At 35.7% G+C, this 18574-nt stretch overlaps 1 protein-coding gene across 1 annotated transcript in view; it reads left to right on the top strand.

Annotated features, from left to right (window-relative positions):
* The window catches only part of LOC107654879 (disks large-associated protein 2-like), a 164304-nt gene that overhangs the window by 66721 nt on the left and 79009 nt on the right, over window positions 1–18574 (top strand). Inside the window, exon 3 of the mRNA XM_016442184.1 lies at window positions 6935–6967. Coding sequence (XP_016297670.1) covers window positions 6935–6967 — 33 coding nt within the window. The remainder of the gene's footprint in view (window positions 1–6934; window positions 6968–18574) is intronic.

Genomic DNA, 18574 nt, shown 5'->3' with positions numbered 1-18574 from the left:
TCAGTGAACAACGGCTCTGTGTAGTTAATGCTGCTCATTGTGAAAGCACACAGGTGATGGAGATTTACCGCTGATTACAGAACCGGCTTTCTGACAAGATGCGCGTTAAATATCGCATGCGATTAATCGTGCAGCCCTAATCTGGATGTACTAAACTTGATGTCGTTATTGTGACTCAGTTGTGTCGCTTCACTGCCATTCACATATCCTCTCTCATGGCCTAATACAATAGTTAAAGTGTCCATTGGATGCACACTTCAGATCATCAACAGAAGTAATAGGTCATCCAGATAGAAATACTGTGAATTTGGATATACTACTCTTTTGACATACTATTTTTGCCTGCTACATTGTAGGGAAGTATACAGTATTCTGAGGATCCGGATGCAGCTGCTATAACAGTTTAAAGAGAATTTTTTAAAGAAAGTTAGTTCAATGTAAGACTGCACTTTTTATATGTTCAACTAAGTTTTGCATGAGGTCACGTTAAGTGAACTGAACCAGACTACTTGTAAAAGGCAGTAAGTTTTTTTTTTTTCAGAAATAAATATATTTTGCATTATTATAATACTTTTATAATTCCCCTAGTTTATACCACCAACAAGAAAGTACAATGGAATTCTTTGTAGTATGTTGGAATACGTTATAAATAGCATGGTATCTTAAATCATTATATCTCGGTACTGTGACGGTACCTTTTTGAAAGTGCTATTTTTAATGTTTTGCTTTTCAGGCTTTTGCATTTTTGTCTGCGTCTCAGGCTTGTTACATTATCAAAGAGGTTAGATGGAACAGAGGTCCATTACAGGATAGCTTTTGAAAATGTGAGAATGTGGAGAATCTTTAGCATCATCTAAAACATCATTTATTTTAAATGATGAGATTAAATGGAGATTAGGATAGATACTGGAAGCTTTTAAACTAATTCAAATACTGAAACATACCCAAATGCATGAGCCCTGTATGGCAGATAACAACACTTGATGACTGTTTACCTTCAGAGTACACTAAAAATGTCACATGCACAACAACTTTCACTGTGTTCAGGTCTCTGTGTGCTATTCTGTGTATTATATGGTTTTTCCAAGTTTATTTTAAGATGCTGGATGTTAGGAAATTTATGACAAGTCTGTTCTGTGCCTCTGAGAGCATGGAAAAAATATAAAGAACAAAAAAATAATCAACAGTCTAACACCCTTCCCTCACACTTTCAAAATACACAAACACAAACACTCACACTTCTCTATTTTAGAACTTAATTAGTAGTTCTGTCTTCTGTGAGAGAGAATGAACTTGTTCTGTACTTGTCGCACTATTTTTAAAGACAAACAGATAATGGAAAAAACAGAAAGAACAGTCCAGTCAAGGACTCGCGTCTGCTCTAATGTAAGAGATGAGGCTCTTACTTTGGTCTCACTCGCCCACCTTTTTCAGCGCTCTGATTGGGTGAGACTGTATTAAGAGGGAATAAACAGATAGAGTCCGTCATCTGCAAAGAAGAACAGACCTGCTCACCAAGGGCTTTCATACAGACAGCTTCTTTCAAATGAATACAATTGGAGTTACATTAAAAGTGAATGGGTGATATTCAATAGTCCAATAGAAGTCCAATAAACTCTGTCATACGCCTGTACGACAGTTAGCGGAAGCTAGAGATTGCAGTTTATAAAGTTTTAAATATGCATATTTTTCTTACAAAAACGCATCGATTTGCTTCAGGAGGCCTTTATTAACCCTGCGGAGCCGTGTGGAGTACTTTTTATGATGGATGGACGCAGTTTATTGGACTTCTATTGGACTATTGAGTATCACCAATTCACTGCCATTATAAAGCTTGGAAGAGCCAGGAGATTTTTAAATATGACTCTGATTGTATTCGTCTGAAAGAAGAAAGTCTTATACACCTAGGATGGCTTGAGGGTGAGTAAATTAATTTTCATTTTTGGGTGAACTATCCCTTTAAATTAATTTATATTATTTTAATATATACACATATTAGTGCGGCATGTAATAAGAGACATTAAACTAGAACAGGTTACATTATACGGCAGTAATTGGCATCAAGTGACTTAATTATAACTGACTCCACTGATTAGTTCGAAGAATGAGTCATTGAATCATTTGATTAACCGATTTATTCAAAAACACTGATTCGTTCAGGAGAAAAATGTTGAGTTGTTCATATATGAGATACATTACTATGGGATATTTCTACAAGCCTCCGACTGCGTGGTGCCCAGAGGTGTTGTACCTCGTTTCCCTCCTTCTGGGAACAGTAGTTACATGCATAACTCAACGTTCCCATTCAGTCGGTTCACTCGGTACAACACATGACTATGGCACATATATTCACGCCCTACAAATTAGCAGAATTAAACATAAGGGACCAGCACCACCACATTCACCATTTTTTTTTTTTTTAAGAGAGTGATGGCCTCTGGTTTAAAAACCCATGCGGTAAGCATGGACATAGCTACCGTTACCGTTTATTAATCATAATGGCCATATGTCTTATATACTATAGACATAGCTTTTTACAATCCAATGTAAAAGACGCCATTCAAATAGCAGCTTCACATGGGGCCAAGTTGGCAAATATTACAAAGCTGGTTACAGCCTGCATCTGCTCCATGCACCTGCATACAACTCGTACAAAGCATGAAATCTCCTGTTTTCCTCTGAGTCAGAGATTTGACAGAGTGAGCAGTTTTAACAAGAGCACAAGGGATGCACTGACAGCGCATGAAGATCACCAGTGCGCTTCTCTGATGCCAGTAGGCCTACCAACCACAGGGCAGTATTCTTAGACTTTAAGTATCCTAAAGGCTCAAACAGAGGTTCACACATAGCCTGCAAACCTAAGACCTAATTATACCTTGAAAGGTTCACACGCTCAACCATGCGCAAGACGGAGCAGAACATAGATATTTCATAACGGTCCGCGCACTGCCTGTATGACGTGATTACCATTATCAGGAGGGTCCGCGTGCAAGGGTCAAGCCACTCCACTGACAAACTTTGTTGCCGTTCTCCAAAACAGACCCATGCAAGGGCCCTCCATCACTTCACTTCCATCCATCGCCTTGAAGAGCGTGACGGGATCCGCAATCTGCCCTGCTTGGAAAATATAATCAGAGCATTCCTCGTCCGCATCCAGCAAGATGAAAGTTAAAGTTCTGCTCCGACTCAGGGCAGCCAGTGGAACCTTGTCGTGAACACTACATAGACTTTTCTCTGCCTCCACACGATCGTCCTAACTCTCCGTGGCCATCCCCAACAACGGCGAGAGGCGCATCAGGATAAGCCCTAGAAGACTGGAACACACCGTGTCTGGCCACTGCCCCACCAAGCACATGCTACACGCTGCGTGAGTGCGGAACGATAGAGTTGCTGGCAGTGCACACACGCACCATGGTTGGAGAGAGCCAACCTAGTGTGGACAACTCCCAAACACTTGTGACCCACAGTGCTTGTGACCATAAACACCCACATGCCGTAGGACAGGGGTGAGATCTTATGCTCAGTCATTTCTCATGAAAAAGTTTAATAGCCATTTGGTAGCTGTGCTAAACTCGAGCTAAAAACTTCTCTTTTATGCCTTTTTCTTCAACAAGAGTCACCACCATGGGTTATTCTTGTGAATGTGGCATGATGGTGTTCTAACAGCGTGGTGAAGAGCTGAAGAACGTATGCGACTGCATGTATATGCTGTATGCAGGTAGCCCTGCCCACGTCGTCATGTGTCATTCATTGGTCTTTCAGGTGTGAATAAAGGTGTCTTCAGCAAATGGTGCAAGAGTAGTCATGTGTTGTATTGAGTGAACTGACTGAATTGGAACAACTGACATATGTATGAATATGTGAATGAATCATTGAATTTTCCACTTACACCGGATTTGTTCAACAACACTGATTCATTCAGGAGTCACTGAATCATTCTTTCAGTCGATTCATTCAACAAAAACCACTGTGTGTTGTTAAGAGATTCACAACTGTAAACTGTGACACTTTGCTGTGGCTTTGTTTGAAGCTATTTTCTTTAGCAGAGCACAACCTGTAAAAGTACTGAAACTGACAACATTTTGTTCAAAAAGTAAGTTTCTCAAAAATTGTTTAATATTAAAAAAAAAATCACACTTGCACCTGCTGTTTGGTCTGAATGTTAGCACTGCTGCCGTATATTCCTTTGCAGACTTGGTATGTTGTTATATTTCTTACTCTTGGGGACCGAGAGAGCTCTTACTAGCAGAGTGCTTATGATAGACTGAGTGCTAACAGTCTTCATAAAGTCTGATACAATCTGAAAGTACAGACGTGCTTTGTCAGCTCCTGCAGGAGCAGTTAGAGGGATTATTTTGGAGCGCAGAAACTGAAATCAATAGTAATCTATATAGAGTAACACACATTTCTGTGTGTTTACACAGGCCAGGAAGCTTGTCGATATAATCTATCTGCACTGATCATTTTTGAACTGACCTCCATTAACTATAGGCTGACTCGTTTATATCTGTACATGATTCTGCTCTTGTTAATCAATTTGTATCTTATGACCTCATCAAAGGAGAGCCGATGTTTAAAAAAATAGAATGTAGAATCTTTCTATAATGATATAATCGGGTATTAACACCCTGTCTCCTCGCAGAAATCTGAAGAAAAGATCCGAAGAAAAGCCTCTGTGTGCCTGTGAAAAAAGACCAGAACAGAAAAGCTAATTATCACCACTGACACTCCCACCGTTAACACTACGCCAACTAAAGCAGAGAGTGTTAGCACACAAGGCTAATATGCAAATACTGGTGTTAATTATGGAATGCTTAGTTGTGGAATGAGTTGAAACGCTTTTTTCATGCGCAGGTTAGGCAGAGCCAGTTAGTGCTTCTTATTTTGGCGAATCGCAAGTCAAAAATTGCTCAGTCACATGCAGCTGATACAAGTAGTCCCTGTGCATGTTGCATCCAAAATTTGTGTGCATATTGTTCTCTCTGTGTTTCTATGGGGGCTTTTTGACTTCGAAATCTCAAATTGGACATAAGTCAAACTGATATGTAAATCTGAACTTTTGGTGTCTTGGCCAGGGATGAGGTCTTGGATCAGTATCTGCATTTATCTTTTACTGTAAATATCTTTATGAATATGGATGTTGCTGTCCAACTCAATTTCCTGTCCAATTCTAGCTGCTTTTAAGTCAGTAACATAACAAATATGTAGTGTCACTGTCTAAAGTTTTGTTGGTTTACTTTCAGAGAGGAAGTTAAAGTGATCAGGAATTAAAAGCTCCAGTAAACATGTCAATAAAGGCCCATAAAAGAATAGGATTTTTGCTGCATTTGCTGAAGTGTTTTTTTTTTGCCATTTCTGTTTGGAATGATACTACGTAATTTTCCCAGTTTAGGCTTCATTTATGATGTTTGGACTGGATTTTTGCATATTTGGAGTCTGCCAGAAACACAAGACACTTGATGAGATGATTGATTTGTTGAATTTGTTGCCTGTTCACATCTCTCAACACGATTATGAACAAATGTCAATCATTTCTTAATTAGCGGCATGGGAATATGACAGCGCTATATAATGAATACTAATCAGATACTCACTGAATCATCCATTCAACACAGCAGAACGACTATTTAAGTCACTGCTGTAGCACCGCAATGTCTTTTATAGTAAAGCGGTTCTATTTAATGGCCATTGAAATGAACTGAATTAATACATGACAGAATTTGTATAGTGTTCAAATTTCTTTACAGTGTAGTCTTGTGAAGATCCCATGTTTTACAGATGAATAGAGTTGTTTTCTTGAACATAGTTTCATATTTTGATAAAAAAAAATTTATATGACTGTAATGTTTTTCATAAATTGTAAATTCCATGCATTCATATTTGAGTCTTGCTGTAGTTTCTGTGTTTATTTGCATTTCGGCTGCAAATGTGTGTCTGTGTGTGCAAACTTGTGTGTTTAATTGGACCCAAAAGTATCTGTTTGATATTTTTGCATATTGAGGCCACAGATGAAATAATTATGGAGTACAAAATGTTTTACCAAAATACTTTGAAATTTGATAGAAGAGAAATCCTGAGACGAACCAATGCAGGTGGGACTAACAAAACAGATGCTTAAGTGGAATTATGCTTATTTACTATTTGAATAATTGGGCGTTTATTATTTAAACTATAGGCACTTTAAAAATCTCATTACACACACTTTTTACTCTCTCACTGGTTTTATTTCATATGTCCACTGAAATAAAGTACGTGTTTAATTTAACAATTGATCAATTTGATCATTTATTTTTTATGATGTATTTGGACATTTAAAAAGTTGCATGAAAGTTTCCACGAAAGTTATAATGTGACCTTGATAAAGCATGGGAAAAGGTTGAGTGTTATAGTGGCATTCATGGCTTTTATATACCTTTTGTATTTTATTTATTAATTTATAGATTAATTTATGCATTATTTGTACAATAATCTGGTTTATGTTTTTATTGAATTAATATACAGATATGATATCAGATTCTGAGTGTTCTGTGTGTGTTTTGTACTAAAAGTTCACCAAATAGTTCACCCAAAATTGACAATTTGCTGAAAATTTTCTCATTCTCAGGCCATCCAAATTTAGCATTACATCACTTGCTCACCAATGGATCCTCTGGCCATCAGAATGAGAGTCCAAACGTCTGATAAAAGCATCACAATAATCCATAAGTAATCCACACGACTCCAGTCCATCAATCTGCTAAATATCTCCAAAACTGTTCTGATGAAGAAACAAACTCATCTACATCTTTGATAGTCTGAGTCCAACTACATGCCTGTAGTCAAAAAAACACCCAGTCATGAAAAATTCATTCATGTGACTGTCCTCGCAATATACTGTGTATGTAAATGTTTGCTCACAGTTCTCTCTTTCTTGTTTTTTTTTCTGATTCTGTAGAGTCACAGTGCACATTGTGTGGTGAGACCGAAGGTGAGTGTGTTCCTCATCTCCAGAACTGTGTGTGGTAGTTAACAGTTAACCCAGACTGTGTGTGTGTGCTCTAATGGCACAGTGGGGAGTTCAGAAAGCACATGCACTCATCTGCTTTAAATGCTTAAATTCGTCATGATGCCGAGCTGCTTGCTGTCATTGTGTTGTGATTCCTCACTGCTTGCATCATCACAGCTGGCTACCTTCAGCAGAAACCAGGCTGCGTCTCTCTTTGCTTCACCCGCTGCTTGTTCTGCTCTGCTAACGTGACTGATACACAAACAACTTGAGCAGCAGTGACGCTAATCTGCTGTCATTCTTTACATCCCTTTCTTTTTCTTTAATTTCTTTTCAAACTTTATCTCAATGCAATGCTGATGTTTGATATCATTCTGTGCTTCCCTTTGGTCTGAGCTGAGGATCCTTATTCAGACATTGTGTTTTGCATGTTGAATTTGAATCAGTGGTGATTTTGCAGCGTTTGGCTTTACCAGGAGTAAAATTACCTTCAAAACAAATAATTTATTGATCACTTCCACAGATATTTATCTGATGTAAATTGTCATCAAATGTATCTGCTGGGATCAGCAGGGCCCTGTGATTTCTGTGTGTCTCTGTGCGAATGAATGGCGTGGTTTCGTCTACTGCACATACTCAAGCGTGTGATGCTTGTGGTGCTTTCAGCATCTGCCGTCTCACTATATGAGGACATGAACACCTAAACTTCATCTCCAAAGTGCTCTGAGAATTTACATCATGAGCATTTTACAGTTTCATTGGAGAAAAAAAAAACTATTGTCATAATATAGACTACACACTCAGAAACTTAGCAACAACCTATCAAAATAAAAGTATGGTTTAACTTGAATAAATTGTGCCACGAATACATTATCAAAGAAATAATAATGTTACACCATGTTTTGATTTTTACTGCAAATTTTTACAGATTTTTTTTTTTTACTTTTTTGTGTAGCACTATGTTTGCTAAAAAATAAAAGCATTAAAAAAATATCTGTGACCTGTGCTAGCAAAATGAGTGGCAATGAGCAAATTTTAATTTTCAAACTTTTTATTTTCACAATCTACATTAAAAAACTTTCAAAATGATGTATGATTTGTTGGAATCGACCAAAAAATGCTTCACCCGCTTGAAGCCGAGACAGCAAAGTCAATTTTGAGAAAAATCGAGTTAAAACTTTCTGAAGGTTCCAAAACAAAATCACCTAGTAGGCTTTCGTTTCGAAACGAAATGCAAAAGCGCCCGTTTGGCAATATTTTGGATTTTGAAAAGCCTGTTGACTTTTGCTGTTTATCTTAAGTTTTTATTTATTTGTTGTACTTATTTATTTGGTTCCAGAGGGTTTATTGATTTTTACTTTATTTAAACTTTGTGTAATTTATTTATTTTATTGTACATCAAGGTGTATGCCATGCCTCCAAGCTTTCTTATTGGTTTTGCTAATAACGTTCTATGTTTGTTATTTATGTGGTTCCACGGTGTTTGAACCGGCCATGAGCTCCAAATTAGCCCATGCGCATTTTGACTCATTTTGCCAGCACCGGTCACATTTGATAACAATTTATTTCATTAAATTGTTAATGTTTTATGCCTTCTCATTTGATTACCACCATATTTGATAATAATATTGTATTAAATCATTAAAAAAAACATTTTATAGGGCCCTATTATTATAAAAAATAATAAATGTTGTTAAAGTTGTTAAAGTTTTACAATTTAAATTGATTAGACATGCTTTTTGATTATTAAAATTTAATATAAACCATTAAATGGAACCCAGAATTTTTTTAAATGGAAGACAAAGAATCTGAGAAAACAAAACAGAATTTGGAAAAAACAGAAACAGAAAGAAATTGGGCTGATTTCATAGCGCCCTAGATCAGATACAATGATAAAACAGTTTAAAAAATGTTTTTCTTAAACATGCAATGTGATGAGATTATGACAAAACATACAGTACTACCATTTGAAATGTTTATTCTGTTTAATTTACTAATTTTGCAAATGAGCAAAATGCAGCATTCAGAAAGTAGTAAGCTTAGTATTCCATTCTGAAGTTAGCCATGCATACATGCATACCCACATAACTTTATTAGCTGCACATTTTCAATTAATATGTACAGCCATTTAAATCATGTGGCCTCAGCACAGTATAGTAAGTTTGTCGAGTCAGGAGTTTCAGTTACTGCTGTGGAGAGGCAGATCTAAGAGCTGTGCTGCAATTGTCGCTGCAAGATATTGTGCTTTGAGTATCTCAGGGAAAATACATTTTCTCTGTAGTGCGCTTTTCATACAGTTCATTCTCAAGTTTTTACTTGTATAACTATTATTGCACATGTCGAACCTTAAAGCGAAATGTCAGCAACTGAAGACAATACTGGACTTTAATTGGAATTGAATTGGAGGGCCTGGCTGAAATATTTTCAGTATTTTTTAAAATCCTTTTGATTATCTATTTGCACTGAAATTACCTAAATGAATTGCCATCAATATGGTAATAATGAGAATAATTTGCAGTGTTTACGTTCCCATCTTTTTACTTAAATTAAATTACATTTTAATATATAGAATATATTATATGTATATTATATGAAAATATATTTCATATTTTTCAGTTACAAATAATGACAAAACAAAAATAAATAAAAAAAGTTTAATATATCACTAGCAAAATCATCGTAAATATATTCTGAATATATGCCCTTGCAGCCTCTAAAGAAAGAGGAAAGAGAAGAGAAAAAGATGATAGTGAAAAAGAATTGGATTATTCTAAAAACATAAAAGGACTGAGATACAGGATGACAATTGCCAAGCTGGAGGCCACAACCTCTTTTAATCCAAACAGTCATCAAAACCTGCACTTCATCCAAGTGGCAGCAGAGACGTTTTGGAGGCTGGTGGCGGGCATACAGCCTGCGTGGGTCAGAGTTAAACAGCTGGAAGAAATCTATCTAACTTCAGAAACATAGAAAATACACATAGACATAGCACTGCATCTTAGTGTACTGCAGTCTGATAGGATGGCAAAGAGAACAATCTGACAATGAGAAAATTTGGCTTCAGCAAGATTGTGATCTTTACGTTAGTCTGAATTGATCATTAAGTTGGTTACTTAAAAAATACAGTAGTATAACTTTGCGTATTTTGGTACCTGACACACACAGTCAGCAGTAGCAGTATAAACATACAGTGCTATATGGTCTCTTAGGTTCTGGTGATCATCAGCATAGGCTGCTATATTTTATAGTTTTCGTGCATTTACAAAATTTGAAAACTCTTTTATTCTGTAAATTATGTATAAATCAAATTCAAGTGAAATTTTTTAACATGCACTATACCTTTAAAAGTTTGGGGTTGGTTGATTCTTTGTACGTGTTTGAAAAAAGTCTCTTAATGCTGATGAGCTGCAATACACTAAAACAGTAATGTTGTGAAATATTATTACAATTTATAATAGCTGTTTTCTATTGTTATAAATTTTAACTTTTAATTTAGTCCTGCGATAGCAAAGCTGAATTTTCAGCAGCCACTACTCCACTCTTCATTGTCACATGATCCTTCAGAAATTCCGATATGCTGATATATGGTGTTCAAGAAATATTTCTTATCAGTAATAAAAACAGCTGTGCTGCTTATAAAATGTTTGTGGAAAATGTGATTCTGTTCTCCTTTTTATGATTCTTTTATGAATAGAAAGTTATACACATCATTAATTTGAAATAGAACAAATCTTTTGTAACATTATGAATGTCTGTACTATAACATCCAAGTGAAAGATATAATACCAACATGTCAAAAAACAAAACAAAAACAGAATCACTGAGTTGGAAAAATACCCACTGCATATTGTAAACCACCCAGCCTCATTATGTAGTCAAAACATTTTGTTTGGTAAGAGCACTGACTTTTCCATATTTATTTAGTAATATCAATCGAAATTAGGGATGTAATGGTATGAAAAATTCTTATCACGATTATAGTGACCAAAATTATCATGGCTATCAGTATTATCACGGTATTGTTAAAATGTGCTGGAGATGTTCAAAAAAGTACCGACACATAAATCACTTCACCAAGTTTTATATTTAAAAATCAACAAACAACGAATAAAATGACTTTTTGTTTGCATAATCACTAAAACAATAACATTACCAATGATGTTCGGATTTTAAATGTCAACTTGACTGACAACAGTTTAATAGCATGTTGAAATATCTAATGTAAATGTTCAAATAAAGCTTTGAAAAAGTTTAATAAAAAGGTAAACCTCACATTTCAGCCTTTAAATAAAGAAAAGATATGTCAAAATGATAATTGATTAAGAAATGTTTGTATTTTATCTGCTCCATAATAATTCTAGATAACTTATCTGAATTGTTTAAATGTGTAGAATCCACATAAGCTTGTTTTTCATCAACCGGTCAAAATTTACAGCAGGGCATGCAAATTCGGTCCGTTTTTGGCCAGACACTGCACACAGGCTGAATGTAAATATAAGTCTCTGTAAATCCACTCTCTGACACTAGGTGGCGCTTATGGAAAAGCTGAATTAGAGCTGTTTCCCTTAACCTCCGTGGACAAAGCAGTATTGCGATTAAGTACACGTCCTTTAGGTATTACATGGAGCGAAGATGAAAACAAAATGCCATCGAATCGTTTCTGAAGAGAGTCAGAACCTTCAGAGGTACATTCATATAATTAATTAATTCATATATTTATTTGTATAATTCTTTTAAAACCTCCCAGCTTTTCCGCCCTGTTTTCACTCAAAACGAAACTACGCTGCGTGCTGTGTGCACGTGAGACTGTTACTTAAAACTGTGCTTTATGCTGGACAGTATTGATTTATTCGCGAGTTGTTCAAATCGCGGTAATCTAATACGGTTTTAATGATAATTAAAAGATGAAACGGTAATACTAACTATCATGATTTATCGTCAAACCGGTAATCGTTACATCCCTAATACAGAGCCTCTGACTTTATTATTTCCACATTAAATCACACACCACAATCCAATTAGAATGGCAGAGAGACTCCATTTGATCCCGCATTCCTGACCACTCTCTTGTATACAGTCTTCTTGAATTTGACCTGTTGGCACTACAGTCACATTAGAAGTGCAGTGCTGTTAAATGATTACATCATGCTTTCATTAAGCATTGCTTCTTGATGACCCAAAGAGAGCAATCAGAAAGGAAATTAAACCTGCTAAATGAGAATTAAATATTTAAATGAACATGTTAGTGGTCCGCACTGTAGTTATTTAATGTTCTCTGATGGAAATTGTTTTCCTTTGTTACATGACAGTGATCAAACACAGTATGAGAGAGAAGCATCAGCTAATATCTGTATAGAAAATGTTTATTCACTTCAGTGAGCATCATGTTTGAAATCGATTCACAAGAGTCCAACTAGATTTCATAGACACTTCTGCTTGAGTGATTTTAGAATATTGAGAGGCAAGTAGAATCATTTACTCAGAAAGAGGGCTTGTGTGGTGCCGTGGGTATGTGTGTGTGTGTGTGTGTGTGTGTGAGAGAGAGAACTCAATTAAAGCCATAGAGTCTTATTTTTTCATCTTTTTTTTATGAGCTCTTTAAGTGTCTACTCACTGCTTTTTTGTTGTGTTGGCAGAATTCTTGCCCGCTGTGTTGCCACAAGGTTTTTTAAACAAGGTTTTTATCCTGACCCTGCTCCAGAGATGGTTCACACTCTCTGTGCGTGTGAACCACAGGGCCATTTATTGAAATTATTGGCAGGAAAATAAGTTGGCACTCAAGGCTTGACACTAACTTCTTCCTGATATGACTTTTTTGTCTTGTATATATAGCAAAAACCCTGCAAATATAGCAAAATTGTGATCAAACATTTTATACAACAGTTCATTCTGGTCTTTTAATTTGATTGGCTTAACATTGTATGCATTACACTGCTTGTTTGTGTATTTGTGCTCTGATTGGGATTTTTTAGACTCTTTTTGCAGGTTACACCAGTAGGTGGTGACAAGTGACTGTCTTTATCATTCATTGATTCAACTGATTTGTTCAGTAATGAAAAAGGTCTTTATGAGTGAGTCATTGAATCAGTCATTGAACGTTCGAAAGAACATCGGATATCTTCACTCAGGAATGAAACGTGACCATTTTCGTGAGTGAGTCATTGAATCATTGGCTCAACAGATTTTTTCAAAATTACTGATTCATTCAGGAATGTTATGAAGCTGATGCATGTTGCTTGGAGACATGCTGAGTTGGCGGCAATATTTTGTCTAAAATGTTAAAATATTCACTTAGCTTGTAACACTCCAAAGAGAAAGGAAAATTTGAAATCGCATCATATGACCCCTTTAAACTGTTGTTTAATAGCAACATACCTGCAGTCAAATCGAATTGCGTTTAAAAACACAAGATGCAGGGCAGTGGATTTTTAAAGAAGAGCAGAGTCTATAGACAATTTTTTTTAAGTTGAACTTCAGCGGATAATTTTAGAATGCCACATATGATGATGCTGCAAAAGACACAATTGCAGTCAACAGTCAAACCACTTATCTATAATAGAGAACTGGATTGCTCATGATGTCATAAAAGTGAAGCCACCGCACCCCCATATTGGTATTCCCTAGTATTCTCATACATTCTATTGAATGAATAGGAAATCATACAATTTACATTCTAATACATTACAGTAGAGAATATCAGATGAACATGATGAACATAAGACGCTCAACCTTTGTATTACAAATGACAAAGTGCTCATTCTGAAATCTGAATAAAGATTTATGCTTTGTTTACGCATACCTTAATTTGCCTTGTATAGTTATTCACTCTTTATGTAATTTTGTTAGTGTTTTTCTTCGTACAGTAGGCTAACTGCAAATGTTTCAATAATGATTTCTTCAACAGCATTCATTTTGAATCAGGTAATGATTTAAGTGCTGGTTAAATTAATAAATAATTAAACATGCATAACATGACATTTTATTCCGATGGAAACAGTAATGCTAGTAAAACGCCATAGAATTTGCAGTCTGAAATAGATGTTGCTCAATCAGGCACATCAAAATTTATTCAGAGAAATAACACTAATTACATACGGTACGGACTTAAAGACATGAAGCATTATTTCCAAGATTTTAATTTCAAAACAACATAGAACAATATAGTAACAGAGGGTTGTATTGTATTATTTATTTATATTTATATCAATTTCTGATATTAATACCAAATATATATTCATGTTTAATATTTCCTGCATAATTACGTACATAAAGAAATATATTTTTTGATGGATCAGTTACCTGTGTCGTCAGTGCACAGCAGACACACCCACCTAAACGATTTCAATGTATCGCTTATCCTGCCCAAAAAGACCATAAGCATTGCACATAACAAATGAAGTAAAAATTATTTCACATACACATATTTTAAAAATTAATCCTGTGTGACTGATATGCTTCAAATAGGATGATTTTAGGTCAGTGTTTTTGCTGTCAGTTAATGATGCTCTCTGCCGTTAGGGAATAGTAAGCTGGCCGCTCGAACACTTCCGGTGGCTTCACCGCCTGACGGGAGTTTAGAACTCAATGAGCAATCTAGTCATTATATAGATAATTTTAGAATGCCACATATGATGATGCTGCAAAAGACACAATTGCAGTCAACAGTCAAACCACTTATCTATAATAGAGAACTGGATTGCTCATGATGTCATAAAAGTGAAGCCACCGCACCCCCATATTGGTATTCCCTAGTATTCTCATACATTCTATTGAATGAATAGGAAATCATACAATTTACATTCTAATACATTACAGTAGAGAATATCAGATGAACATGATGAACATAAGACGCTCAACCTTTGTATTACAAATGACAAAGTGCTCATTCTGAAATCTGAATAAAGATTTATGCTTTGTTTACGCATACCTTAATTTGCCTTGTATAGTTATTCACTCTTTATGTAATTTTGTTAGTGTTTTTCTTCGTACAGTAGGCTAACTGCAAATGTTTCAATAATGATTTCTTCAACAGCATTCATTTTGAATCAGGTAATGATTTAAGTGCTGGTTAAATTAATAAATAATTAAACATGCATAACATGACATTTTATTCCGATGGAAACAGTAATGCTAGTAAAACGCCATAGAATTTGCAGTCTGAAATAGATGTTGCTCAATCAGGCACATCAAAATTTATTCAGAGAAATAACACTAATTACATACGGTACGGACTTAAAGACATGAAGCATTATTTCCAAGATTTTAATTTCAAAACAACATAGAACAATATAGTAACAGAGGGTTGTATTGTATTATTTATTTATATTTATATCAATTTCTGATATTAATACCAAATATATATTCATGTTTAATATTTCCTGCATAATTACGTACATAAAGAAATATATTTTTTGATGGATCAGTTACCTGTGTCGTCAGTGCACAGCAGACACACCCACCTAAACGATTTCAATGTATCGCTTATCCTGCCCAAAAAGACCATAAGCATTGCACATAACAAATGAAGTAAAAATTATTTCACATACACATATTTTAAAAATTAATCCTGTGTGACTGATATGCTTCAAATAGGATGATTTTAGGTCAGTGTTTTTGCTGTCAGTTAATGATGCTCTCTGCCGTTAGGGAATAGTAAGCTGGCCGCTCGAACACTTCCGGTGGCTTCACCGCCTGACGGGAGTTTAGAACTCAATGAGCAATCTAGTCATTATATAGATCAGTGGGTCAAACAGGTCCATCTGGTGCGTGTTTACATAAAAACTATGAAAAAGCAGTGTAGTGGAATGTAAAAACTTGTTCTATGTGAACGGCCCCTTACTCGTGTGATGTTAAAAGTTAAGTTCCACATAATTAAACCACATAGGCTGTCAAATGTCCAGTCTTCCTCAGTGGACAGTAGGCAGTAATGGACATTAGTATCTTGTCATAACGTGGTGAATCCCCCGTGATGAGGATCAAATCTGGCATTCTCATTAGTCACCATGCAGACAGTAATAAGGAGGCGGAGAGTGGTCTGTTGTCTGTCCTGTCCTCACTCTGTCCTCGCATGATATCTGAGCAGGTCCCGTCAGTCTGTTCCTGCCCCACAGCTATCTGTAATGGCATTACGTGCTAATGCACAGTCCCTCTGTGGGGAGATACATCAACTCACACGGAATTGGGCAACATAGATTTTTAATTTCAAAAATCCATTTACATTGATTAGAGGGGAGATGGACAGGATGTCTGCCAAAGACAGACTAGGGACTAAAATCAAGATCTGGAATACATCTGACCATAAACTCATGTGCTTGTAGGCTGAGCTTTGTCTTATGGAGGAGCTTTACAGCAAACCTTGACTTTTACTAATCTATTTAAGAGGTTTATGTTCTGTACCAGTTTTTAACTGCATAGTGCTTTGTCTGTAGCCTCTGGGAGATCTCTCAATCTCTGCACTCCTGTTGAGCTGTCTTACTGATGCATGTAGACTCAAGCAGACAATGAGCAAAAATATGAATAATAGATGTAATTAAAAGATTTGTTAGAATAATTAAAGTATGTACGTTCAGAAAATCAGAAGATGTGATAAAATAGGTATTACAGTAGGTAATAAAGAATACAGTATATGAAACATAACAGTTTATAACAAGCAGCTGAAAAATACTGTTGCTATCATCAAAATTATATGTGATGAGAAAGTGTGATTGCTTGTTTTTTCTGTTTTGATATGATTTGCAAACAAATTTGCCTAGATGCTTGAATGTCACAGTTTGAGTGTGTAAGGTCAGAGAGAGAGAGACAGAGATACATGTTTGAATATCAATTTTAATATTGTACAATGCGCATACACAAAGCATATCATATTGTTATATTGTTGGTTCACCCGCGTTCAACTTGCATTCATTTCCTGCAGTTTAGAGTCACAGTTACCATGCATAGCACAAGAGAATGAAAATGAAAAGATAGGAATATCTCTAGAATATGAATGTGAGTCCAGGAGCGGTAGAGAACGTTCACAGATCATTAAAGGTGGGAGCATGTCTGAGTAGAAGCAAAGTCACCTCTGTAAAATGTCACTGAAAATCTCTCTTGCTGTATAAGCTGTAAGTAATTAAGCTGCTCTGACCCCTTGTTTTGACCACATTTTACTTTTTTACTGCTGAACTTAACTTTTTTTTTATTCATTTGAATTGACAACACATTTGCATTTATGTTCTTAATAGGACTGGCTTGATACATGTACAGCTTTGAACCATACCTTTGCTTACAGAACTGTGCTAAATAGCAGCACAATGTTGTCAGGTGCTGAAATTTGCATAATATTATCAGGCTGTTTTACATTTGTGGTACCTGTACTTTTTTGTACCAATATTCCACACAACCAAACGTTTAAACCTTCAAATGCCAAAATATGTTGCAAATTCTACTTAAAGGCACAATAAAAAATTGCCCAAATATTAGGGAAATTTAGATAAAATGAATCTAAAATATATTTAATTTATATTATCAAATATATGTAATGTATTAGCAGAATGTTTTTTGGACATTTTTTAGATTTCGAAATATTTATTTAATAAAGTGCAGATATTATGTCACTTGCGATAGTCTCGGAATCTGACGACCCACAGCCTGTTCACTGACCCTACACACAAAATGGTAAAATCTGTCTGAAATATCAAGATACAATTTGATTGGCTGGCTTTACATAATTTTTGAGCATTAGGGCATATTTATATTGAACCAGACTTAATGCCAATATGCCACAGATAGAGCTGAGAGAGTTAAGTTTGGCCTCAAAAGCAAGAACAAGTACAACTTGCTGAAATCCTGTGACAAGTTGAAGTCAAAAATGAGTAAGTACATGCTTCTGCTAGTTGTATTCATGGTGGCAGAGTTCCTACAGCAGTCTGGGATGCCAGTGGCATGTGCATGCAACATCAGCCATACTTTTCTTTCACTCGCTTCAAGCTATCTCTATTTCCTTGAGATCTGATTTAGATTTTTGCCCACCGGTACTCCATTGCCATGGAAACTGATGATGGCTGAAGGCCACCCACATGTAGCTCATACACCAAGGGATTGTCAGTTGTGTTGTTAGGGATGCCCTCATGAAACCTCTTCACTCTGAGATCAGAGTCTGCGCTCTTACTCTAGCGTTGTATTAGATCACTGCAACTAGTGATTCTTGATACATCTGTACCATGTCGTTATGTTAGAGATTTTGTTTTGGTTAATACTGGAGATGTAATCCTTAGCAAATTAATATCCTTTTTTATACTGTACATTATAATGCTGTTATACTTAAATTCAAGTAAAGTCAAGTTACCTTTATACAATAGAGATTGTTTCAAAACAGTATTAAACAGGAAAGTAACAGAATCAAAGATGCAAACTTCAAATGTGTGTTAAATCCAAATTCTGCTGTAAAGCAGCTGTGGCAAGACAATAGTGTCAGTATTCAGCTCCAGTCAGTTCATTGTTGGTTCAGTTCAGTTCAGTTCAGTTTAATAGCTGTGTAAAGTTCATTCATTGTGAAACATGTTCAATTCAGCTATAAGCAGCTCTACTGAAGATTTTTTTTTTTTTTTT

Source organism: Sinocyclocheilus anshuiensis, unplaced genomic scaffold (genome assembly GCF_001515605.1).
Source record: "Sinocyclocheilus anshuiensis isolate Anshui unplaced genomic scaffold, SAMN03320099.WGS_v1.1 scaffold335, whole genome shotgun sequence".
Taxonomy (NCBI): Eukaryota; Metazoa; Chordata; class Actinopteri; order Cypriniformes; family Cyprinidae; genus Sinocyclocheilus; species Sinocyclocheilus anshuiensis.
The sequence above is the reverse complement of the archived record's forward strand: the minus strand, read 5'-3'. Positions and strand labels throughout refer to the sequence as shown.